General features: G+C 51.6%; 1 protein-coding gene across 1 annotated transcript in view; it reads left to right on the forward strand.

Annotated features, from left to right (window-relative positions):
* The first annotated feature begins 219 nt into the window (after window positions 1-219).
* JAM3 (junctional adhesion molecule 3) overlaps window positions 220-25,408 on the forward strand; it is a 28,208-nt gene continuing 3,019 nt past the window's right edge. The window contains exons 1-7 of the mRNA XM_041480593.1: window positions 220-280; window positions 21,252-21,317; window positions 22,073-22,186; window positions 23,000-23,152; window positions 23,555-23,754; window positions 24,020-24,119; window positions 24,450-24,579. Coding sequence (XP_041336527.1) covers window positions 229-280; window positions 21,252-21,317; window positions 22,073-22,186; window positions 23,000-23,152; window positions 23,555-23,754; window positions 24,020-24,119; window positions 24,450-24,579 — 815 coding nt within the window. The 5' untranslated portion in view covers window positions 220-228. The remainder of the gene's footprint in view (window positions 281-21,251; window positions 21,318-22,072; window positions 22,187-22,999; window positions 23,153-23,554; window positions 23,755-24,019; window positions 24,120-24,449; window positions 24,580-25,408) is intronic.

The following is a 25,408-nucleotide window of genomic DNA, read 5'->3' on the forward strand; positions in this document are numbered from 1 at the left end:
GGCATCCCCCTGCCGGGACCATCCCCCCTTCCACGCGGCGGGCCCGGGGCGCGCCCTGCCCTTAGGCGCGGTGCGTGCCCCCTCCCCTCCCGTGCCGTGCCGTGCCGTGCCGGGCCCGCCCCCGGCCGGTGCCCCCGCGGAGCCGGGACCGGGCTGGCGGCACCCCCGCCCCCGGGCCGGCGCCGCCCGGGCAGTGCGCAGGCTCGGCTCGGCTCCGCACACCCCATCATGGCGCTGCGGCGGCCGGAGCTGCTCCGGCTCCTGCTCCTGCCCCTGCTCGGTGAGTACCGGCCGGCAGCCCCCGCACCGCCCCGCGCCGGCCCCGACACCCGGGGAACGGGATGCGCTGCTCCCGTCCGGATCCCGGAGCCAGGGAGGGAGGAGGGATGCGGTGTCCCTGTCCCGATCCCGGAGTCAGGGAGGAAGGGAGGAGGGATGCGGTGTCCCTGTCCCGATCCCGGAGTCAGGGAGGAAGGGAGGAGGGATGCGGTGTCCCTGTCCGGGAATCGGGGAGGAAGGGAGGAGTGATGCGATGTCCCTGTCCCGATCCCGGAGTCAGGGAGGGAGGAGGGATGCGATGTCCCTGTCCCGGAGTCAAAGAGGGAGGAGGGATGCGGTGTCCCTGTCCGGGAATCGGGGAGGAAGGGAGGAGGGATGCGGTGCCCCGGTCCCGGAGTCAGGGAGGGAGGAAGGATGCGCTGCTCCCGTCCCCATCCCGGAGCCAGGGAGGGAGGAGGGATGCAGTGTCCCTGTCCCCATCCCGGAGAGAGAGAAGGAGGAGGGATGCGCCGCCCCACTTGCGATCCCAGGGAAAGGGGGAGATGCGCTGGCCGGTCGGGATCCCGGGGCAGGGAGGGAGGAGGGATGCGCTGCCCCCGTGCCCATCCTGGAGTGAGAGAAGGAGGAGGGATGCGCTGCCCCGGCTGCGATCCCAGGGAAAGGGGGAGATGCGCTGTCCCCGTCACCATCCAAGGGAAGGGCAGGGATGCGCTGCCCGTGCCCCTGCCCGTGCCCTGCCCTGCCCCTTCCCTGGCGGGATGCGCTGCCCCTGCCTGGCCCCGGGGAAGGGAGGGGAAGGGAGGGATGCTCTGGCCCGAGAGCGGGGAGATGCGGGCACAGCGTGGGAGCCGGCGGGATGGGGGACGGGCCGGCACACGGGTCCAGGGCAGGCCGGCAAGAAGGACCAGCCGGATGCTGCAGGGAGCGTGGGACACACACAGGACAGGGGGAAACATCCCAAAACCCAGCTCAGCAAGGAGCGGGTCCAAGGTGCCAGGAATGTGCAGGCTCGGCAGGCAGGCAGGGCGGACACTAGTGCCTATTCAAGACCAGGCACAGGCGCCTATTGTTCGGGGGGCCCCGCATGAATGTTTGCAGTTTTAATTGCAAAAACATTTGCTAATTCCGCTCAGGAATGAATTTGGGCTCATTTGTTGTCTGGCTATTAATAGCTGGGGGGATGAGGAGGGGGACAGCAGCCGGTGGGCTCGTGTTGTCCTCCCCCCCTCTGCCCAGATGGCAGGAGGAGAAGATGGGGTGGAGTGGGGTTAGGCTGACAACCAGCCTACAGCTGAGTACCAAAATACACAGGGCTGAGCGTGTACACACTCACCAGTCACTGTTTTGGGTCAACATTCAAGGATGTGAATGGAAATATTTCAAACAGTTTATCTAAGGACAGAAAACATTCCTCCAGTGACTCCAGAGAGCTTGCAGAGTCGCTTTGGGTCTCAAGTAAAGTGAGATTTGGGCAGTATTTTCCCAATCAGTCAGCGGAGGGGTGTGAAGATGACTCTGACACTCATCCCCAACAAGCAGGGGGTTGTCATGCGCTCCAGGCTCTGGTGTTCTCTTGCTTTGCTGTGGTTTGGAGCAGAAACAGCTTCAGCAGGAGAAATCAGGAGTGCCTGATCCCAGAGCATCACACGGTCTGCCCAGTGCTAACTCTGGATTCAGCTGCTCCCTTTGATTGGGAAAAAACACAGATTTAACACGACTTTCCCTGGCAGAGGGGCTGCAGGGTAGAAAGGTGCCCCATTTCCTTCTGTGTTATGTGAGCAGAGCCCAAGTGTCCTGTTGAATCTGGCCTAAAAGACAGGAGGAGTGGAAACAAACTCCAGATATTTCTGTGTTTCTTCAGACAGACAACAGTTGCTAGAAGCAGCCAAACCCCACTGGTTTCACACCTCTGCCTGAGAGCATTTACCTGGTGAGTGAACCCAGTGGTGCCAGGCTTTGCTTTCCATTAAATTTAAAGTCAGGGTGCCTCATACTGTTCTGATTTCTGGTAATGTTTGAATTTGGGGTCATAAGCCCAAAAGATTGAGAATGGTGGTTTCTTCCACCATGCCTGATTTGAGGTGCTGGGGGCACCCCACTAAAATAGGGTTATGCTGTCAGCAGTACATAAAATTAGACGCGCAGGGCTGGAGCTGGATAGTGGGATGGGAGTGTGACTGGAAGGATGTGTTTGTGCCAACTGATTACTTGGGGGAGAAAAAAGAAAAGGCATGAAAAGAAGGAGACAAAGCTCCCAAGATGCTGAGATCCCAAGTCTGACCTGCTCTAGACTCTGAGGTGCTGCTTTGACCCCCAAGTGCTGCGAGCTGGGCTTGCCTCCTGCTGCGTGCTGCTGCCAGAACAACCCCTGCTCTTGATTGTGGCCTTAAAACATTGCCATGGAAGGGGAGCCAGTGAAGCATGGAGCGTTCTGAGCATTCCCAGCTCTAGGCACTGAAAGCCTCTAAAGATTCTGCACATCAGGGAAATGCCATGGCCATGATTAAAGCAGCGGAAGCTCTCGGCGGCGCTGATGGAGAGCGGGGCTCACGGCTGACATCACTTCTACCTCCAGCTCTCTCCTTGCCAGATTCCCCGTGGAAACAAATATTTGGATTTTAGAGGATTTCACGGGCTGGGCTGAGGGCAGAGCTGTGGAGACCCTCCCAAAACTCTCAAGTATTTCCTGTTGAAAATAGAACATGCTGATAGCTTATAGTCCTTAATGGGGAGATACAGGCAAGTCCCAGGCACATTTCAGTTTTAAAGCTCATTATATTCAAATCTCCTTTTGATTTAATTCTGAGGTCTTGGTAATAGGTTGGATTTCGCAAAAGGCTTTTTAAAATCTATGGAGTAGAAGTTCTCATTTCCTTTTTTTTTTTTTAATATATGAAGTCCATCTGTCCCAGCCACCAACAACTGTTCTGAGTCAGCTGTCGGTGCCAAAAACCACTCGGTGGAAATGTTGTTAGCTCCCTTGCAGTGATGATAAGTTGCTTGTTGGTATTTTCTGGTGGGAAGTATTTGTAGTATCGCTTTCTTTTCAACAGGCAGTAAAAAACCAGGACAAACGGCTTTGAGAGCCCTGCCAAAATCAGATGCTTAATAACATCTTCCAAAAAATTCCTAGGAAGGGCTTGGTGTTCCTTTTTGGGTAAGCAGGGTCTGGCATCGCCACCAAAGAGTGGCTGGATGCACATCTCCTTTACAGCTGTTGACAAAGAACGTGACACCAGCACATTCCCTCTTCCCCCGAATGCTTCTGAGAATTTCTTGGTTGCTGAAACATGAGGAGATCCAAAGAGTAAAAATGTGTTTGTTTTAGTCTGTGGACTGAGATGTTGGTCTGCTTTGTGAGCTTGGGTTCTTTCAGTGTTTATTTTCCCTGTACAAGTTGAATTCTGGGTCTCTTGGCCTGCTGCTGTTGTTTTTCAATTATCTGTCCACACACGGAGGATTTGCACCAGGGACACGCTTGGAGTTGCCAAAAAATCACCTAAACAAGTAAATAAAGCAGAATGAGCTGCTTTGTTAGCTCCACCAACAAGGACAAAAGCTGTGGGTGGCCTCCTGCCAGTTTGCCCCTAACTTCAGCCATCTCCAAAGGGCACAGCAGTGATCAGCCCCCACTTGCTCCTGCTTTCCTTGCAGCTTGCTTGCATTATTAGTTAAGTTTCTCTTGCAAATTGGGCTGGCTGCTGGCTCATCCTCTGCCATGAGTGCTTGTGTGTTGAAGCAGAACTGGCCTCCCAGTTGTATATTTAGAGCTAATGCTTCACAGTTGATTGCATCAAGCCCCGATGATCCGGAGAAGGTTCGTGAACTCCTTACGGAGCCAGCCTGAAGTGGTGGGAGGGAGTTAGCAAAGGCAAAGATTTCCACAGGCCAGCAGGATCCCGAGTCCTCAAGAGTCCTTGTCTGCACAACACGAGCTCGTGTTGCCAACATGCCCCTCAACAAGATAAAACCACTGCTCTGTGCAAAAAAAGAAGCCGGTGGCCTGCTTGGAAACTGCTGTTTGTGCAAAAGGAGATGAGTTCCAGATATAAAATTAATTAGGATAATTACATTCTCAATCTGGCTTCTCTATCGACGGGAATTTGAGCTGCAGTGTCTCCTCCTGATTGATAAGGGCTGGTTGCCTTCCCTCAGAGCCCCCAGGGAGTATCATGTTTTTGTGAGACAGGACCAAACCCCAGCTGAACACTAAACATCACTCCTGGGAGGTGGAGGAGTTCAGGGCGTGTGCAACAAACACCAGTCCCTCGCTGAGTCAGGACATGGCCTCAGAACCAGCTAATGGCTTTAATTGCACTAATGAATGTTCTGGACACGGCCTGAAATTTCCCCCAAAGGGCCTGGATTGCTGCTTGGGTGCAGTTCTGGCCACAGCTGTGCTTGGGGCAGAGGAAATACCTGCTGGGTCACAGCGCGCCAGCTCCCTGCTGGAAACCAGAGGTTTCACTTTTCAGAAGAATAAATAAAAACATAAAAATTGGACTTTTTTTTGGCTGGAAAGTTCAGGTCTTTGTTTGCTTGTGACCCTTCAGAGCACCAACAGGAATAACCTGAGGGGAGAGGTGTGGTTTGGAGAGTTTCAATTCTTTTTTTTTTTTTTTGTGGAGACTTAGCAAAATAAATCTGGGCAACAGGACAGCGAGGAGTTCATGGAGTCCATTCCTGTTATTTTTTTTTTTTGTGGAGACTTTTTGTGGAGCAAAATAAATCTGGGGAACAGGACAGCGAGGAGTTCATGGAGTCCATTCCTGACCTTCACCAAAATGAATCTGGGGACAGAACAGTGAGGAGTTCATGGAGTCTATTATTTGGGTTTCACCAAAACAAATCTGTGGGGAACAGGACAGTGAGAAGTTCATGGAGTCCATTTCTTGGGTTTCACCAAAATAAATCTGTGGGGATATTGGGTTTCACCAAAATAAATTTGGGGAATAGGACAGTGAGGAGTTCATGGAGTCCTTTTCTTGGGTTTCACCAAAATAAATCTGTGGGGAACAGGACAGTGAGGAGTTAATGGAGTCCATTTCTTGGGTTTCACCAAAATAAATCTGTGGGGAACAGGACAGCAGGGAGTTAATGGAGTCCATTCTTGGCCTTCACCAGAACACTGTTCTCAGGGATTATCAACCCCTCACAAGCTCCTACTTCCCATTTCAGGGGTCAGGCAGCCTCTTTGGAGATAAACACTGAGGGAGGTGTATTTTAAATATGTTTTCTGCTCAGGCACAGCCAGCTGAGGTCCTGCTGTCGCTTTGGTGGCCTTGCTGCCACTCGAAGGAAGCTTTGTGTCACTCCTGGGCAGGACTTCAGCTGTCCAGCACAGGGAGGGCAGCACCAAGACAGCTGCAAACGGAGCTGGAGTCCTGCTCTTCAGAGCAACATCCCCAGCCAGGCCTTCAAATGTCTTAGAAAAAAAACCCAATGTGTAAAAAGTGAGGTGTGGAGAGGGAGCTGCTCTGCAGTTCCTCAGTGTCTTGTCAAAGGTGCTTCTCTGCTGTGTTGGGATTGGAGGGAATTGCTTTAGGTGCATGTTCCAAATCAGAGAACAGAGAAAAAAAGAGCAGCAGAGGCAGGAGCAAAATTTATAAATGAGAATTGACCAAAAAAGAACACCCCCCAAAAGAAAAAACCAAAAAACCCAAAAAAAAAAAAAAAAACCCAAAAAAAACCCACCCAAGCAACAAATATTTCAGAAATTTCTCCAGCTCCTGAGAGCACAGTTGGGTTGGATTCCCATGAACTCGCCTGTAAAATGCTGTCAGATGAGAGTCCAGTCAGCTCTGGGCTGGCATTGGCTAATCAGAGAGAAACGAAGGCACATACGTGTTGTAACCTGACAGCCCACAGGTACTTCAGATAAGCTCCAAAAATTAATGGGAATTGTTCTGTCATGCAAGAATTGCTTGTCAGTATAAATAATCCCAGGTTCTGGGCTCTGTGGTGCCCCTCGTGGGCTGGAGCACAGGGCTTAGGACTCAGTTACAAGGGGAAATGAAGGTTTTTTCAGAGCACCAATAGATGAAGTCAATGAAATTAAATTGTGTTCAGATAATGCTTAAGGTTTTCTCTGTTTTTTTTCTTTTTTTTTTTTAAGTCATAAATCCTAGGGATTTCAGAGTTAAAGCCAGAACATGCTGGAACCTTCTCCCTTCAATGTACCTGATTATTACAACACAAATGTGAGATCAGCAGGTTTTTTAAGAGTCCTCTTAATTCGTTTGGGCACAGCTGGCTCATTTGAAGACACTGAGCTTTAAAACTGCAGCGTGCCAGGGACTTACTCTATCTTTGGCATGAGGCTAAAAAGCAGCAGTGGACAATGTTCAGCAGTATTTTAAGATTTTTAATCACGCTATTAAAAATATATTTCGGTGGCCTAGGTAAGATTTTCTGCTGAGCTGGAGAAATCCACTGAAATCTAAGGGGATTTTGTTCCTATTACTAGGCTGGGTTTCTAATGCCCGTGACCTCCTCTGAAAATCCCTGCCTTAATAAACTTTGGGCAATTTCTTATATAAGTGGCCAGTATTTGACTAAGAGGACGTAAATCAGGACACCTTTACGCTCTGTTTTGAAGGGTGGGAGTAAAATACTTCTAAAATTTCAGGTGTGTTGAAAGCGCCCGACTTCCCTGCTCTCTGCCCTTGAGACATCTAATTAAGTTGCCATTTTTGACACTCCTGCCTGGTGTATCTCAAGATGTGCAGCCATGAGGTCCTTCAGTGCTTGCTGAAGGAGCCCATGAAAATCCCACGTATCCAAAGGAAGTCAGGAGTTGTGTTTCATTAGTGACATGGAATAAGGCTGGCAGGCAAGGTCATGGAGGAGAGCTCTTTTGAGAGCCAGGCTTACCTTTTAACAGAGAAGCAGAGCTCTGCACAGCAGTCCTGCTTTTTATTCCCAGTGGAAAGGTTCCTGCCACTTTTCATCCCTCCAGGGTGGCTGTGTGTTCTCTCAGACCTGGAGTGGAGGTGGCTGCACAGCAGAGAACTTAATGATTTTGTCTGTGTGTAAATGGACAAGATCTTTCAGCCCCAAAATCACCCGTGGAGACAGCATTTATTGTTTTGCCAGGATGTTATCCTTGGAAAACAGAGGTGTGATGGATGTTGCTGCTGTTACCCGCGTTACAGAACAGCTTCTGTTCATGGCTCTTTGCTGGGGGCTGACAAAAAAAAAAAAAAAAAAAAGAGAAAGAAAAAGCAAAAACTCACTGGAAGCCCCCCAAAAGATTAATTCATGGTGCTGTCAGGCTGCCATGAAGATGAGGAGCGTTCCTGGGAGTATGGGATGATAACTGGCTGTGTGAATGGTGGTGCTGGAAAGAGCCCCTGTGTCCACAGCAGCTTTTCCCAAGTACCCCAGGGTCCATTAAGGAGATTGCTGCCTGCTAATGGACTTCCTCCTGAGGCTCTGGCTGCTGACACTCTCCTGAATGATTTCCGGCAGCTCACACAGCAGGGAAGGTGTTGCAAAGTCCTGCAGCTCTTGCTGCTCCTGTAAAAAAGCTTTTATCCTCTCAAAGGGAACTTATCAACAGCTATTTTTAATACCCACTTAAATCTTTGCTTTAATCTTTTTCTTCAGTATTGATCTTCAGCAAAAGCTTGCAGATAAATATTTCTTTATGCCCACCACGTTGTTTGGGGCTGGTTATTTTTAGAGCCTGGAAAACATCCGCTCTGTGCTAGGGAGGTCCTGGGCGTCTTGGAAAGGGAAGTCCCAGCTCTGTGCTCTAGCCAGGTCTAGCCCAGCCTGTGGGAGCCCTTGGAAGAGGTTGTTGAGGTGTTTAGGTACCAGCAGAGTGGAAGGAGTAATGCAGCCCTATTAGTGTGATTGCTCCGTGCTTTGCTGTTGGGACTGGAGACATGAGCCATGGGACAGGTTGGCTTCACCCACCACCGATCTCCTTGCTGATCTAGAGGCTCCTACACAGCGCAGGAGGTGCTGGTTTCTCTCCCTCTTTGCTTTTAGCTGCTCTGCTGAGGTTGCAGGTAGTGGATGTGGATGGGGCTGCTCTGATTTCCTAGCGAGGCGATGCCTTATCTCCTTCGGAGCTGATGGAGTTGCCTTTGAACTGGCAGAGTGCCTTGCAATCGCCTACTGAGCCTCGTGGGCTCTCCCTCAAGCAGAACTGGCTGTTTGAGTTGGTAAACATCCTTCTGGAGCTGGTGTTTTCCCTTCATTTTGGCCAGTTTTCAGCATCCCATAAATCTCAGGGCAGCGTGGAGCTCTGCCTGCTGGAGCTGCCTTGCTGGAGAGGAGCTTACACCAGGTACCAGCCCCTCTCTGCTGCCATCAGAAATGCTCTGGAGGGCCTGGCCAGCACTCAGCTGTCCTCTCCCACACAGCAGGGCGAGATGAGCCCTTTGAAGTCCGTGCTGGGGCTGGCAGCAGCTCCCGAGGCACGCCGGTGCCCCCCTCTCCCACTGCCAACTGCTCCTCGGCTTCTCCAGGCCAACAGCTGAGCTGCCACCAGGGCTGATCGTCCTGCAGGGCTGGGGCTTTGCCAGGGGCACAGGGGACTCCAGATTCCAGTTTATTCCTGGGCACAGGAGGATTTGGGGGCTCTTTGCCCACGTCCCAAGGCGTGCTCATCGCCCACCAGCATCCTGCTGCTGGTCCACAATAGGGATTGTTCTCCCTGCCTGGGCAGGCTCCTGCTGTTCTGCTGCAGGCTCCTTCATCCTCCTCTTTCTGCAAATATTTGGAACAGATCCTTTTTGGCTGTTTTGACAGTTTGACTCAGCTATTAAATGACAAATGCAAGCTGGAGCCAGGTTCACTGTGGTTACAAGCAGCTCTACAAAGAGGGGAGCTGAGGGTCAAATTCAGACACGGGGCTGTGTGGGAGAGGTCCTGGCCTCGAGGCTTGGTCCTGGAGCAGCAGCTCTGCCTGCAGCATGCAGGGGCATCCCTAACCTTTGCTGGCTGTCATACTGCACAGTCCCAAGCAGAGTGTGGTTTTGGAGTGACAAATATGCCATCATTCTGGCTGCTTCCATATTTCCCAGGAGCTTTTCAATTCCTGGCTCATCCTTGGTCACTTCTATGCTGTAAGTCCCACATCTGTCACTCAGCTCCACGTTCTGGACATGAAGCAAAGACTCTCTTGGCTATCAAGGCTTCTCTCTTTCCTCCCTCCTGAGTTTCCTCTTGGTATTTGTGCCTCTCACTGAGAAGCAGTAGCTCCTTCAAAGACATGCAAGGAAGCCCATTTGCAGAATTTACAGCTGCTTCCCCAGGCTTGAGTGTCCTGCTCTTTTAAAGCAAGCTTTTAAGCGTGTTCTTAAGTGGGAAGATAAGTGGTGTTAGGATCCTTTCATCTTCTGGCTCAGAGCAGGCTGGAGATAGCTGATAAGGGGATGACAGCAAGGAAGATGCATAGGCACCTTTGGATTTAATTCCTACTTTGCAAGACAGTCTTTAAAGCACATCTTGGGTGGGAAGAGAGGCTGGTAAAATAAAGCTGGGCCTTCCCTTCTCAGCATATGTCTTTTCCTCAAGTCTCTGAGGCAGATTCTCTGTGTGTGCCAGCAGACTGAGCCGGGTTCTCCATTTCTGAGCCCTCCTTCTGCTGCTGACATTCGAGGGACTTGGCTGGGGTTGTCTCTAGACACTGTTTCGGCTGGTGATTTCATTTGCACATTTCTTTTTAAATTTTTTTTTTCCCCCTGCAGCAGTCCTTTGCACATTTGGGCTGCGCTTTACGCAGCGCCGCGCTCGCAGCCTCGCACGTGATGGGCTGAGCTGCATTCCTGTGCCAGGGGCTGCCAGACAGCACCCTCAGCCTCACGTGGCTGGGGGGCTCCAGACCCCTCCTGAACAGACTCTGCATTCAGCTCCAGAATTCCTGCCTTAGCCCCTCGTCTGCTGGCTGGAACAGGTGGCAAGCACATGCCTGTGGGGGTCTGTGCTGGGGGTGGTCTTCAGGGTCAGCTGTGTGCAGCCCACATTCCTGACACATCCCCCTGCCTCACCTTCTGGCCCAGCTGGCCCTGGGCCACCCAGCCCAGAGGTTGCTGGCCACGTCCACTTGTGGAGAACAAACCACTACAAAGTGGGGTGTCTGTGGGCCAAACGTGCCCCAGCCTGCTGCCTGCTCCTCCGAGGGAATGGGGGAAAAGGGGCAGAGCATGCCAGATGCTCCCCAGCGCCTCAGGGCTCACACCCCGTGCATCCCATGTCCTGGGGATGGCACCTATGCAGCTCCAGAGGCTGCTCCACAGCAGCACATTGCACAGGCTCTGCTGGGAGCATGGAGCTGGCGAGCTCCCAGCCGTGCCAGACCTAGAACAGAGGTGAAAGTGGAGCTGTTTGAGCCAGGGAGTTCCTTGGCAGGGCTTTGGCACTGTTTGCAGGCGAGCACGATCCAGAGGAGGCAGTGCCTCGTGCCCTGGGAAGCCCAGATCCAGGTGCTGCTGTTGATTTTCCTGTTGTGTTATCAGGGGTTTCTGCTCCCAGCTCTCTGCGTGGTGCCAAGTCTCTCCAGACGAGGCTACAAACCTTCCCACAGCAAGCCCCGTGTCCCTGCCCCTCAGGCTCTCTCTGGGGAGCTGCTGCAGCTGGGCAGGGCTGGCTCTGCCACCCTGGACTTGCATCCCAGCCCCAAGTGTGAGCAGCGGCTGCAGCTCCCTCTGGGATCAGCCCCCGGTGCCTCTGCACCTCGCTGTTACTCAGCACTTTTCCCTGACAGGGAATTAAGTAGGATTTCTAGGTCATTGTGGGGCTGTCAGGAGGAATCGTCTCCTGCAGACCTCATTATCAAGGCTCTTTCTGCAATGCCAGACTTCAGAACAATTGCAGCCTGGTTCCCTAAACACTGACTAATGAGACAGAGCTGTTAGCAGCAGTTTGCTAAATAAAGGCTGCTTCTGCCTGAGACAGAATAAAGCCAGACGGGATTTTCTTAGCTGTCTCTCACACAGAAGGTATTTCAAAGGACCCTGATCAAAATAATGAGATAGATGTTGCTCTCGTGGTGGCTGCGTGGGGTCAGTGCTCGATGCCAGTGCCAGGTGCTTCCCCACAGCAGGAACTTTAACTTGTGCTCAAGAAACGTGAAATTCTCTCCTTGGTTTCAGGGTATCCTGAGCCTCTCCCTGAGCTCCTGTGCCTTTGTCCTGCTGTGAGCTCCCGTGTCTTTGTCCTGAGCTGGTGCTGACCTCCCTTTCCTGGGGTGTCACAGGAAGATATTCTGTGATCCCCAGCTTGCAGCCAAGCTTGCCCAGCATTCACATGCCTTGGGAAGGCAGCTGAGCAGAAGGGACAAGTGTGACAAGTGTGTGGCAGCTTTTGAGAGGAGCTGGGGGGTTGCAGCCTGCCCAGAGGAGACAGGTGAGATCTCAGCTTGTATCTGGGCTGAGCAGAAGGGAAGCAGCCCCCACCTGGCTAGTGTTAAGCCAGGTGACTTCTGTTGATGTGCCTGTAATGAGATTTTTCATCCTCCCTCTCCTCCTGTTGTCAGAAGGGCCTGGATTAAAGATAAACTCTGGAGCATGATGGGATGAGCCTTGCCTCTGGCTGGAGCAGGTACAGGAGGGCTGGGGAGTATTCCCTGGCCAGTTTTGTTTGAAGAGGTGCTTTGATGTGGCAGTGGGAGTCCATGGAAGGTAAACGGTGTCTAGACAGGTTTTTCTCACTCTCTGTTGTTATCTCTGAAGCAGCAGGAATGGTGCCAAACAGGCTGAATGGCTCCAGAGGCAGAGCTGTTTCTAGAAAGATGGAAGATGGTTCTTCAGGAGAATCCAGGACAGCTCTTGCCAGACCCTGGCTGAACCTCTTGCAGGTGGAACCTGGATCACTTAACTGCAGGTAGATGCTCCTAAGAGTGAGAAAGAGAGGTCCAGGAGGTGGCCAGTGTGTTCCCAGTGAGCTGGCAGGGCAGAGAGGTCCAGGAGAGCTCCATGAGCAGTGCTGTGGCTGGCAGGTTGGGAATCCAGGGTGATCCAGTCGATTCTGGCAGCAGCAGAGTGCTGAGGGAAGGCTCCCTTGGTCTGGCTAGCTGGAGGGAGGCAGGACTTGCCCGGCAGAGCTGGCCTGGGTGCCCAGTGACTGCTGCAGTGGTGATCAGTGGCTGTGGGAGGGAAGGGGAAGGCATCCTGGGATCTGGAGAGACTTGTGGCTGGCTGGCAGGCGCTGCTCTCAGCGCTGTCTCTGATATGCCATCTCCCCAGGCTGTTTGGGAGGGGAAGTGGAGACTGGATTCAAATGCCTATTGTCTGTCCTTCAGCTGGGAGCAGAGCCAGGAGAGAGAGAGAGGTGCTGGCAGCATCTGATCCAGGGGCAGATGCGAGGGGAAGCACACTCATCCGTGAAACGCTGGCGCTGGGATTTTCAAAGGAGCCTCAAAGGTTAAGTGCCATGTGCTGGAATGTGTATACGAAGGTCAGGAGAGAAATCTGGGGCTCCTGGGATTCCTGCAGGGCTGGGGGAAGCTTTTTGTAGGCAGCTCTTGCCACAGGGACGAGGCCTTGTGCAGCATCTGTGTGCTGGGCTCCTGCTGCCCTGGGCCCCAGTTGTTTCAGCGTGGCCATGAGGAGGGCAGAGCCACTCTGTGCCAGGTTTGGTGTCACCTGGGAAGCCTCAGAGCAGCACAGGTGAGCTCAGCCTGGCTCCCCTCTCCTGCAGCTGCCAGGTTCTGTGAGCTGAGCATTTCCCAACCCTGCCTGTCCTCTCCCCCTGCCAGAGCAGGGCTCAAACACAGGTTTTGAGCAGAGCTGGAAACTTGGCACCGAGGCTGGAGCAGCCAAGAGCCCAGCTTGCTCCTCTGTGTCAGGGCTGGCTTCTGTGCTGCTGTGGGGAGTGCAAATATGTTCCCAATCTGTTTGCTTCGCTGACATGGCTCCAAGACACACAGGGAACAGATACACTGACCAAGAAGGGGCCATTGTTACAGGGACCTTCCTGACTGTGCCTCTGCTGTGCTTCTTCCCCAGCATCCACAGAGCTCAATCCTCCCGGGTCCCCAGCCTGAGCTGCACATTAGCCCAGACAAGGCAGGGGTTTGCTCCTGCTTTACTCAATTTGTCCACCCATGTGCCCTGATCTGGCCCTTTGATTTCTGTGCTGATCTCTGGCAGGCAGGTATTAAATCAAGCTGTAGATAAAAGCTTCCAAGCGTTGCCTCCCTGAGAAGCAGCCCAGACACCCAGTGACACATTGCTAATTGCAGCCAGGCAGACAGATAGCAGTGCTGGAGGCTGAGCAGCCAGGAGCCAGGGGCTGATGGGCTGATGGGCAGGTTGGCGTTTTGGCCAAGGAAGAATGAAGGCCCTAAGAAAAGCAGAGAAGAGGAAGGGAGTTACCTCATTTTTTTTTCAGCAGGGTTGTCCTCTGAGAGGTATTTCCTTAAGCTTTATACAGTCCGAATTTAGTTGCAGCTTTTATGAACAATAAAGACTTCCATGGTTTCCCTCGGAGGAACTGGAATGAATCCAAATGGATTTTAGTCCTGAGAAGCAGATCCTGTTATTAATGTCAGCCTAATAATTTCTTTCGATCTCCTTCCCACCTTTTTTGCCATTCATGCTGCTAAAGCCTCCAGGCAAGTTACCAAGTCCAGTCTACCCCTTGTAGCTGTTTCTGACTTTAGGGCCTCCCTGGCTTTTTGAGGGCATTTAATATCCCTGCTCCAGGCTGGGGTGGGGACTGTCCGTGCCTCAGGAGAGAGCTGGCAGTGTGACACACGAAGCCCAGAGGTGGCAGGGCAGTGGCACAGGGCTGAGCTGAGCCAGGGGCCAGCACGTGCTGCTGGGCCCGTGTCTCCCTGGGAAAAGGGCCTCTGACCAGCGCTCCGCTGGGAGCACTCGGCTGAGAAAATTCTCTGCTAAAAATAGCAGCAGATGATGTTTAAGGAGAAAAACAAGGCAGGGTCTGGGAGAAGTCGGCTCCCAGATATGTGGCTAATTCAACTCCCCCAGGACAAGTAATCTTTTAACCCCTCTGTGCCAAGGCTCGTTTCTGCTCTGTTAAACAGACTTGCCCTGGTCGGGAATCCAGGCTGGGACGAGCCAGGATGGGTTTTGTCCTCTTTGCTCTGACACAGCATTACTCCCTTCCCTCTCCCCCTGCTCATTTATGCTGGCATCTTCCTAATAGCTCTGTGTGTCACCCTTTTCATCTTTATCTGTCTGTGACTTCACTTGGGCTCCCTTTAATTCCCCGGTGCACTTCCTAAGAAAATAATCTCCCCTGAACCCTGCGGCGCTTCTTCCCGCACAGGTTGGCAGCCTGTGCTTGCTCAGGCTGATGTGAACAAGGGAAGTCTTTTCAGATCTGCTCCTGTGATCCAGGGCTGCCCCTAAAATCACATCTCTGGGCTCATACACAGCTCGCTGAGTGCCTTTCCCACCTTGTGGGGCTGCGTCCTTTGTTCTGACAGATTCGCTGCAAAGCTTCAAAGCTGCCTGGTGGAGGCTGGCCCCAGCTCTCCCGCCTGGAATGACGGCAGTGGGATCTCTGCGAGCTCTTGGTGTGCTCACAGGCAGCTGGGGATGTTCCCCGGGTGCCTGCAGCAGGCTCCTGCAGCGTTCATTTGTGCGCGTTTCGCGTGGCGCGTTAGCGACACAATTGCGGTTTGTACCCGGGGCTAGAATTACACAGACACAGGAAAAAAAAAAAAAAGGCAGAAATTACACTGTAAAATTGGAGGAACTGTTCTTAAAACGAGAGCTGCTTTCAGTCTTGTCATAAATGATTTCTCTGTGTGCTTGCTCACGCCCTCTCCTGTTCCCTTCTCCAGCCTACTCCCGGCTCTTGGCTCGGATGACTGCTGCTCTCTTCCCAACTCCCATTTTCCACAGGAAGATGACATGGTTGGTCTCCAATAAGCAGAACCTCAGATCCATGTTTTGCTGGTCAAGCTCTAGGCTGGAGGAGAAGGGAGGATCAGGAGATTAGAGTCACAGACAGAGGAATAGAGGATTATAGGCTAAACCCCTGCAAGTCTCTGTATTGATGGCTGGGACACAGCCAGACACTAAGGAGCACTGCAAAGCCTGGTGCTGATAGCATATCCGCTTATTTCCTGTCTTTGCATTGCAGGCAGCTTCTGAGATGTGTGTCCTCATCAAAAGCCAGGGTCAGGCAGGTACCCAGCATCCCAGCTCCCAGGGAAGTCAAATACCTGCTGAGATCAAGTCTGTGCCTCGGCTGGCGCTCAGCCTGGAAAACGTCACCGTGGCTTCTGAGATCCTCAGCAATCCTTGAGTCAAATTCCCACACGAGCCAAAAATAAAGGAACTTGCCCCTTTTCCCACTGCAGTTCATTCCCTCTCCCTGATACTGGCCGTAGATCCCTGTCACATCACTGACCCCACTCTGCCCTGGATTTCATCCCTCAGCATCTGTCCGCTGCCAGGAGAGTCCTGCTGGGAGGAAGGGAGAGGACAGCAGGAACACCATTGCCCCTGGCTTTTGTGGTAGTTATCTGCTGGCTCCCTCCCACTTTGCACTAATTTGGTACCAGCATCTGCCACTCTGGGGAGGAAGGGGACTTGCTGAAGTGAGAAATAACGTAGGATGTGCCTGCATGGCAGTTCCTAGGGCTGGCTGAGGAAACAATGGAAGGCAAGTGGGAATAGGCAGGAAGGGTTGGTTTCAAATCTGCCCTGTGTGAAAGTTCCCACTGCTCTCCAGTGCTCACCATCTCTGTTGCTGGGATTTGCTGCTGCAAGGCATTCTCATCTGGCAAACAGGTCACAGAGTGGCATATCCACTCTGCTTGAGATAGCGTGTGCCTTTGCTCTTCCTGGGATTTCCATTCCTCACTTTTTTCCTCCAGTGAACTGGAACTGTACATCCTTACTGGGTACAGGGGATGCTGAATGTGGAGGGACTGAGGCTCAGCTGAGGAATGTACAGCACTTGGGCAGGTGGAAATGAAGGGGGGAGACTGCCCAGGAGACCCTCATCTTCCTCGGGGTGCCAGGGGCCTGGCCAGCTGCATCCCTGGGGTTTTCATGCCCTAAACAGAGGTGGGGATGAGCTGCCCTCCTGGGATCCCCTCATCCCCATTTTATTTCCCTGGTGTTGGCTATGAGCCAGCCCAGTATGAAGGTGTAATTAGGCTGCTCATTTGTTAATGAAAATGGTAAGACCAGCACGGAGCACATCCTGGCTGGTTCCATGCATTCCTGGCTAAGTGATCTGGGATTTCTCCTCTTTTTTTGCCAAAACCTTGGTGCAGCTGTAAGGAGAAGCTCTCCTGCCTCAGAACCACACAGCAAGGCCACCTGGCCCAGTTTTTCCCTCCTGGAGACTCAAGCCAACACTGGAAGCCCAAAGCATCTGTGTGAGGGGCTTCACCCCAGAGGCCACCAGCAAGGCAAAGAAGTGGTCTGGGCAGGACTTAATCCCCTGGCAGAAGCTCCATGCCCTACTCCCTGTTGCTCACACAAGGGAAATAAGACTTTCAGTTCAGCCTCAGGTTTGTTGGGAAGGAAGAAGCAATTCAGGAATGCAGGGGATGGTAATAACAGCTCTCCTGTTCACGTTTCCTTTCTGTTCCCCCTCCACTCTCCTTCATCCCTGATATTGAGGGACAAATTCCAACTCTTTCCATCTTCTCTCTGAGCTGAAGTTGGCCTGAAGTATATTCCAGAAGGAAATGCAATCTGACGTGCTGGAAGCTCTCGAGCCCGTGCTGCTTCCATCCTAATCTCTTTAAGTATTGGGTATTAGTCATCCACACAAATATTGCTTCCTCCCCGACTCGCACGTACAGCCAGTCCTCTCCAGGAGAGGAGCCAGAACCCAGGGGATGAGCTTGGCAAAACAGGAGAGCTAGGTCCAGATTAAGATGTTGGGCAAGGTTCATACAGCCACATCTGCAGGGTATTAAATGTAGTATAAATATCCATCTCCTCCTTGCTGGCAGCAGCGTGAGGGTCCCTTTGTGGGGCTGGTACCTCCAGCCAGCTCTGTTGGGGCAGAGGAAACCCCATTTTAATAAAATGGGGTCATTTCTGTCAAGGTGCTGATCTGCAGGACTTTAACATCTCATCTCTGCCCACGCTGCAATGCCACAGCAAGCAAAGGTTGTGAAACCCTGAGATGCAGGAGCCCTGATCAGATGGTGGTTTGAGACAGTCTGTCTGCACCTGCACCCCAGTGTGATGAAACCAGGCTGGGGAAACCATCAGAAAGTTCTGTGTGGTCTTCCCAGGCAACACCTATGCTTCCCTGCCTGCGTGGGAGACAGGAGGAAAGTTTGGCTGCAGAAGGAGCTGCTTTGCAGAGAGGCTTTTGACATAAGAGGGTTCCATATCTCCTTTTGACCCGTTCCACTCCTCAGGGTGGGTGTGCTTTGCTGTCTGGTCAGGAGGTAGAACAGTAAATCCTCCTGTCCAAAAGGGAAAAAAAAAAAAAAGAAAAAGAAAAACAAAGAAGAAAAGAAGGAGGAGGAAAGAAAAAACTAAAAAAGAAAAAGAAAAGGAAGAAAAAAGCCTGTGTGCATGGCCTGGGTGCTAATGAGCCCTCTCTGCAGCAAATGCAGTCAGGTCTTTAAGGTCCCAGTTTAAGTCAGGAGATTTAAATCAGGAGATTTAAACAGGTTAAGATTTTGTTCCAGAACTGCACGTACCCTGTTTGAAGTCAGGCATCTCCTCACCTTCTGTACTGGTGAGGAGGAAGAAAGTGAATTAAGGGCAAAATCCCAAGTTCTTACACCTCCAGATGGATGCAAATACCCAGTAGTGTTCCACACAGCTCCATCCTGTGGGCTCCTGCTGCTGCTGGGACCACCAGAGACCCCCTCACCATCAGCATTTCACAAGAGAGTGCCACGAGTGAGCTCCCTAAGAGAGGAGGAGAGCAAAGCCCAGAGCCACATGGATGCCAAGACTGCTCTGTAAGGCTGCATTTGCCTCCTCTGAGTTAATTCTGCCTCGTGCTCCCTGCCCAGGAGGGCACATCTCTGTTGGGAGGTGTCTGTCGAGAGCTGGCACCCTTTTAGCTGAGCAGTAAAAGCCATGCATCTTAAAATAAGGCATGCTGGTTTATGATAGCTGGTAAAAATAAAGCCTTTCTCGCAGAAGCAGCTATAACAGCACAGAGGATTTACGACTGAGTGGGTTTTTTCCAGGGTGGGCTGGTCACAGTCTGGTGATGGCCTTTTTATAACTGTTATCGGCTCCCACACAGACCAGGTCCATCTGTTACTTAATTTGAACGGAGACACTCCTAAGCTTTTGTTCACTAATCTCTCGCTGCACATTGACATTGTTCTCCAGCAGGGCAGCCCACCCCGGAGTCAAGGCTGGGCTCAGGGAGGTGCCATGGAAAAATGGAATAAAAAAAGGCATGTGGCTCGCTTGGGTCACTGGGCAAACACGGCCCATCACCTGCCTGCTGCCTCCTATCAGCCCCAAGGGGCTTTCAGCCTGACACTCAGGGGCCAGAGCAAACAGAGCACCAGCTCCTTGGGCTGGAGGAAAGGAGTGGAAGTTAAGACTGAGTGCTACAAAACATTTATTCACCCTTTACTAATCCGGTCTTTATCTGTCACAAGTACATTTGCTGTTCCTGAAGTTCCACACAAAGACATTTGGACAAAGAAAGCCCAAAAAACTTCACCAAACACTGCCTAAGGCACTCTGGTGTCTCATTGCTGTGCCACGCTGTGCTGTCTGTCCTGCACCACCTGGCACAAGTCTGATTGTGGAATTGCAGAGACGCGCTGGGAATAGAGAAGAGGGGGGATAAAGAGCCTGCAGCACTGGGAGACAAAAGGATGGATATTTCCAGGCAGATGGTCAGAGGCTCCTGAAAGGGCTTATGGTGATTTCCTCAAAATAAGCTGAGGGCAGGAATGCAGCCTCCCCTCTCCTGTCTCACCCAGTCCAGCTCTGCGTGGCTCCCTCTGCTCTTCTTCTGGAGGTTTCCCACACATTTCCCACTCAGCTTCCTCCCTGCTGCACCCCCCCTTGGGAGGCAGGGTCAGCCCTGGGGTCAGCCTGGCTGCCCTTCCCAGCTCCCCTGGGCTGCTCTGTGCCTGGGCTCTGCCGTCCTTGTCACCTCTGCTCCTGGCACCAAGGATGGCTGGATGGATGGATGGATGGATGGACCATGATTCCCTGATGAACAAAGGGAAGGGAAAGCATTGGCATTGCCTGGCACAATTCCCTGCTTTCAGGGGGTAGGTCTGGAAGCAGCAACTTTTATGAAAATGGACTCTGCTTCAAAACAGACTTGCAAAAATTACTGCTTAGACCAGCTCCTGCCTGGAGAGAACCAAAGTCCCGAGCTCTCTCAGCTCAGTTCAGTATTGGATTTCTCCCAAATGCTGCACGACCATCTCCAGTGCAGAAGGGGGAAGGGTGGAAAAGTCCTGCTAGGAGCAGTTTTGGCTGGGCCAGCTATTAGTTAGCATCAGCTGGTGGCTTTTGTGTGAGAAACAATGATTTTGGACAAAAAGGCAGCTTTCTAAACCCTGCCAAACTCCAGCTCTCCCTGGTGGTCTTTGGGGTGCCAGCACCGGGGCTCCCAGGAAAGTGTCAGCATTTAAAAAATGAGGGACAGGAACCAGCAGGGAACATTTCAACATTGCTGGAAGGGTTTTAGGTGTTGAAGGCCCTCAAGCTTTCAGTGGGAGTGACTTTGCAGCTCTTGGGTGTTCCTCAGGCTGCAGCCTTGCCACTCCACCAGAGGGATGTTGTCCCTGCACTGTCAATCTCTGCCCAAAAGCTTTCCCCCCTGAAAGCCAGCACAGGAATTTCTAGCTGTGTCATCATGCTGGAGATCGTTTCTTTCTCCACATCTCCCTTCAGCTGTCTTTTCTTCTTTCTATCCATGTTTGTTATGGCTTTTTACTCTTAACCTTCAGCTACATCCCACATCCCTGAGGCAGTGTTTGCCATCATTTTTAAGCTGCTGTTTGATCAATGCCCAGCGAGCTCAGTGGGCATCTCCCTTGGATTTCCACAAACTTCTGATGGGATTTGTCACAGCAGAGCTGCTCATGTGACCAGGGCAGGCCCCTGCAGCTGATGATTTTGGCACTGATCGTAGCACGGAGCCTCCTCCTGGGAGGGCTCTGGAGCCTGGTTTGGTGGCACCATGGTGTGCCCGAGAGAAGGAGAGCAGAACACCCAGCTCCAGGGTATCCTGTCTGCTTCACTCTCCTCTGCCAGGGAGCTCCCTGCTTGTTTCCCTCTCCCTCTGGAGAGTTGCTGGTGAATTGGGCACCCAGCAGAGCATGACTGCTGCTGCTGCCTGCTCTGGTGGAGTGCACAGCAGAAGGGACACAGAAGGCAGATTTTCCAAACTAAAGTAACATGCAGAAGAGGGAAGATGACTGGATTAATTTGGAATGCTTTGGTGCTCAGAGCAGGAAGGAGCAAGCAGGTTTGTGTTGTAAGGAGCCTCACAGAGTTCCATGGCTGAGCTTTCTCCCCAGTGTGGGTCTGCCTGGGGCTCTACCCAAAGAGCTGAGCTGTTTTCTCCTGAATCACATTTCTTTTGTGATTTACTGCCTCACATTTTACATTACCACACTTGCAGTACTTGCCAATGTAATCAGCATTTGCTAGAGGCCAGGCCTGGCCCATTCCATCTCCCAGGAACTGACCAGATCTCTGGAGTCTGCTCTGCTTCCTGTCTTCTGACCATCAAGTTAATTTTCAAAACAAAACTTTCACTGTGCATTAGCACGTTTCCTTTCCCATCTAAATAAGCACAAGGAAATGGCTCGTGCTGGCACTGTCTTTGTGCCATTATGTTAATCCTCCTCTTTAATTGCTACTTCTAACAATTATATTTTCCTGTATTTACACCACAACTCCTAAATAAACTCAGTCCTGCTGGAGCTGTGCTGGTAGGCAGGAAGAGGTTTTGTCTGGGGAAGTCAGTCCTCAGAGCTGGCCAGGATGATTTCTCAGCAGGCAGCCTGTTCCTAGCTGGGTGACTTATGAGCTGTGCTATTTCTTATTACCTTCTGTTTGTTTTTCCAGGCTGCAGACTCTTGGCTGTGGAGCTGACATCCAGCAACACCAAGCCCGTGGTGCAGGAATTCCAAAGTGAGTGCTGCCTGTGCTGCATCAGGCCAAACAACGCAGGGAAATTTGGCTTATTGTCCACTGGTTCCTTAGCATTACGAGAGCCTGGGATTCAGAGGCGTGCCTGAGAATGTGTCTGTATCTCCCTGTTTTAAATGGTTTATTGAGGTCCTCTGCAAGCCACTGGCATTGCAAAGTCTCTGCCTAAGTGCTTTTTTGAACTGGGTCCCAAAAGAAGCAAAATAATGCAATTAATACACAGAGAGAGAAATTTATACAGACGTGCCCTGGGAAGGCTCCTCTCACCTTGCTGGGGTGCCCAGCTCTGCAGGGGAGATGGGATGCCAGGGCCAGCTGCAAAGGGGACATGGTTGGCTGGGTTTGTCCCCAGGAGCTGCTGTCCCAGCCCATCCCCAGGCACTGCCCAGGGAGATGCTGCACCCCTGGCTCACGTGTGGCTCTGCTCAGCAGCAGGACAGGCCTGTGGGCTCACTCTGACTAAAGTTTTTGTTTGCCATAAGCCCCAGCCTGCAGGGAACAGGGTGTTCATTTCTCTCCATAGCTGATATCTCCTGGACTATTATTTTTGCTGGCCAAAATCCATCTTCCAATAGCTCCTGGAACCCAGCAGCGTTTCTGTTTGTGAGGCAGATGAAAGAGAAGGCTCTGCTTTGTGGGCAGCATCTCCTAATAAAACACTGAGTGAGAGTGCTCAAAGCAGAGCAAAAACACAGCTGCTTCCTATTAATCTGGATTGCCTCCATTTCTCCTGCTAGGTGTTGAGCTGTCCTGCATCATTAAATCCACGGTGACGCCAGATCCCAGAATCGAGTGGAAGAAAATCCGAGATGGAGAAACCTCTTACGTGTTTTTTGAGAATAAAATGCAGGGTATGAAGATTCCTTGTTCTCAGATTTCCAGAACAGGTTTCAGAAACAGCACAATGGGGAACAAACAAGCCTGTGAAAGGCAGCAGCTCTGGCTGGCTGGCTACTTTCTCCTGGAACACAGCTTGGCAGTTGAAGGGCAGGATGGAGAGGGAGCAGGATGTTTTTCTCTCCCTGCCTCATTACTGACAGGTCACAGTAGGGAGCCACAGGGAGCTGGAGCGAGATCCCACCTAGGAGGTATTTTTTGGGTAAGAAAGGAATGCTGCAGCTTCCCTTCTGTGGGTCCCATGGTCACTGGGTGTCTGAGCTCTCAGCACCAGGCACTGACCCCTCCAGGCTTTCCACAGAACATCTGAGGGCTCCACCTGCACCCCAGCAGGGATCTGTGTGTCCAGATGCCAGTGCTCTCTGCTGAGGCTGCACAGGGATTTCCAGCATCCTGGGAGCATTAGAAGCAGCCTCTCCTGCTTGATAGGAGAACTCCAGTGCCAGGAGGGCTTGACTCCATCTGGAATTACTCCAGCACTTCAGATGGGACCGAGAGCTACATCCAAATGAATCTTCCAAAGGAGGCAAGGCCTGAGGCTGTCTTGGAAGATTTTGCCACAGTTTTTGAGGTTTGGAGTGATGCTTTCCAGTTCATCCTCTTACATGGTTGGCAGCTTTGGCTTCCTTTGGGGTTTTCAAGCATCGAGTTCCTTTGACTCTGGAAAAGAGTCTGAGAACAACCACTTAATTTATACACCCAAAACGAGTCTGGTTTTCAGTCTTGAGTCATTAGTCTTGATTCCCCTGCTGTTTCCCTCTCTTTAGGAGACTTTGTGACTCGGGCAGAGATTCTGAGCAGGACGTCCCTGGTGATTAAGAACACCACGAGGATGGACACGGCCACGTACCGCTGCGAGGTGGCCGCGCCCTCCGACACCAAAACCATCGACGAGATAAACATCCAGCTCACAGTCCAAGGTACCAGAGTGTCTTGGTTTGGAAAGACAGGTGCCTGCTAAGGAAGGCAGGAGCCTCCCCTGAAATGGAAAATATAAACCCCCTCCCTCCGAATTGCTATAAATTTTAAGTTAAGGGGCTCCCAGACAAAAAAAAATGGGAGCAGGAAATAACAGTTCTTTAATAGGGAAGAAAATAAAAGTATGAAATAAACAATGCAGTAATATAAAACAACACTGACAGAGTCAGAGCACAGCCTAAACCCACAGCCTCTGCAAGGGGAGCACAAAGGGCTGTGGGGATCTCCAAACAGTGCCACTCTGGGAGTTTAAAACCAGCTGGGAATGATGGGAAGTTTGGATGGTTCTGCCTGAGAAAGCAGAGAATTTTAGTGCCACTCACCTGGTTTGTGTCTCCCCACAGTGAAACCCATGACTCCCAGATGCTCTGTGCCTAAAGCTGTCCCTGTTGGCAAGTCAGCCTCTCTTCACTGCCACGAGAATGAAGGTTTCCCCAAGTCCACCTACAGCTGGTACCGCAACAGCGAACCTCTGTCACCCGACAGCAAATCCAGCAAATCCCACAACTCCTCCTACACCCTGAACCCTGCCACAGGCACTCTGGTAATGCCCTGACACACCTGATCAAGACTTGTTTGGCTGGACAGGTTATCTTTAAGGCTGCTTGTAAATTCAGAAAAACATTGCCTGGCTTTCAAGGAAGAAATAATTTGAAGAGGGTGAGGTGTGCCAGGGTCTGGGCGAGTTGGGAGAGGGAAGACTGATGGAAGATCTTAGCAGAGATGCATTTTTATACACATTTTTATACCCTCACAGTGCCTTGTTTCTCATGTCACATCCCTTCCCCTTGTCCCTTTTCCCTCCCCAGGTTTTCCATGCAGTGCACAAAGGTGACACAGGTCGTTACTCCTGCATAGCAACAAACGAGGCTGGCTTTGCCAAGTGTGAGGAGCAGGAGATGGAAGTCTGTGAGTGGCTCTCTGTACAGTTTTCATCAATGCTGGCTGATTTATCACCATAAATAAATTGCCATCACCATCAGGAATGGGGGGGGGAACATCCTACAGCATTGAGTCTTCCCTGCTTTCTCATAGCCCCAAACATAAGGAGATAAAAATAATCTGAAAATGCAGGGAAACGTCAGATTGCGAACAGATTTAATCTTGAAGTCAGGGACTCACTAGTTCCCTGTGAACTATTGCTTAAAAGACTTGAGAGATGGCATTTTAGTGTGTGTGAAGCTGGAATGTGGCTGCTGCCCTGAAGAAACACTGTGTGCTGGTGTCTCTCTTTGGCAGATGACCTCAATATTGGTGGGATAATCGGGGGAGTCCTGGTGGTCCTTGCAGTCCTGGTGCTCATCACTTTTGGGATCTGCTGTGCCTACAGAAGGGGATACTTTGCAAATGGCAAAGAGAGTGGGGAAAGGTAAGCTGGGCTTCTTGGACAACTCCCTGCACCCTCAGGTAGCATGGAGGAGTCTGAAGGGTGCCAAAAATTAGTGGCTGAAAGGAATTTCAATGCCTAATTCCCCACCAAAGTCCTCAGGCCAAGCCAGTCCCTGAGGCTTCCAATGCCCTGCTGTAAAACCCTGCAGCATCCAGATTTATTTCATGGAATAATCACAGAATCCCAGAGTGAATTGGGACCTTAAAGACCATCCAGCTCCAATCCCTGCCATGGACAGGGACATTTTTCACTAGACCAGGCTGCTCAGAGCTCCATCCAACCTGGGCTTGGACCCTTCCAGGAATGGATGGCATTTTCCCAAGGGAGAATTGTGGTGTGGATGAGAGCTGTGCTCTGACACCCACCCTCATCCTTTGCATGGAAAGGGGGCCCAGCACAATGAAATGCCTGCAGGTGTTTGTCCAGCAGCTCCTGTGCTGCTGGCATAACGAGAGCCACAGTTTAATGATCTCAGCTCGCTGCCTAATTAGTCTGAAGCATCAGGACATGCATAGGGAATGGATGCAGCAGAGCAGGCTCTCCACAGAAAGTCTCACTAGTTGTGAGGACCTAAATTTGGGATGAAAAACAGCCATTCTGGAGTGCACATGAAAATGTTAAAAACAACAGCATTAGCATCAGAGACAAGCCTCAATGTCCTTACAGAGTCTGGAGAGGAGATAATATATGCAAAGCCAAGATTCTCACCAGATAGATTTGTTCTGTGCTAAATGTTGCTTTTCAGCACAAGTCCTGTCTTGTTTTTCTCATTGGTTTCGTTTGTTTTTCAGAAAAAGCTCTAAATATG

The sequence above is a fragment of the Pyrgilauda ruficollis genome, unplaced genomic scaffold (assembly GCF_017590135.1).
Source record: "Pyrgilauda ruficollis isolate IOZ18807 unplaced genomic scaffold, ASM1759013v1 scaffold52, whole genome shotgun sequence".
Lineage (NCBI taxonomy): Eukaryota > Metazoa > Chordata > Aves > Passeriformes > Passeridae > Pyrgilauda > Pyrgilauda ruficollis.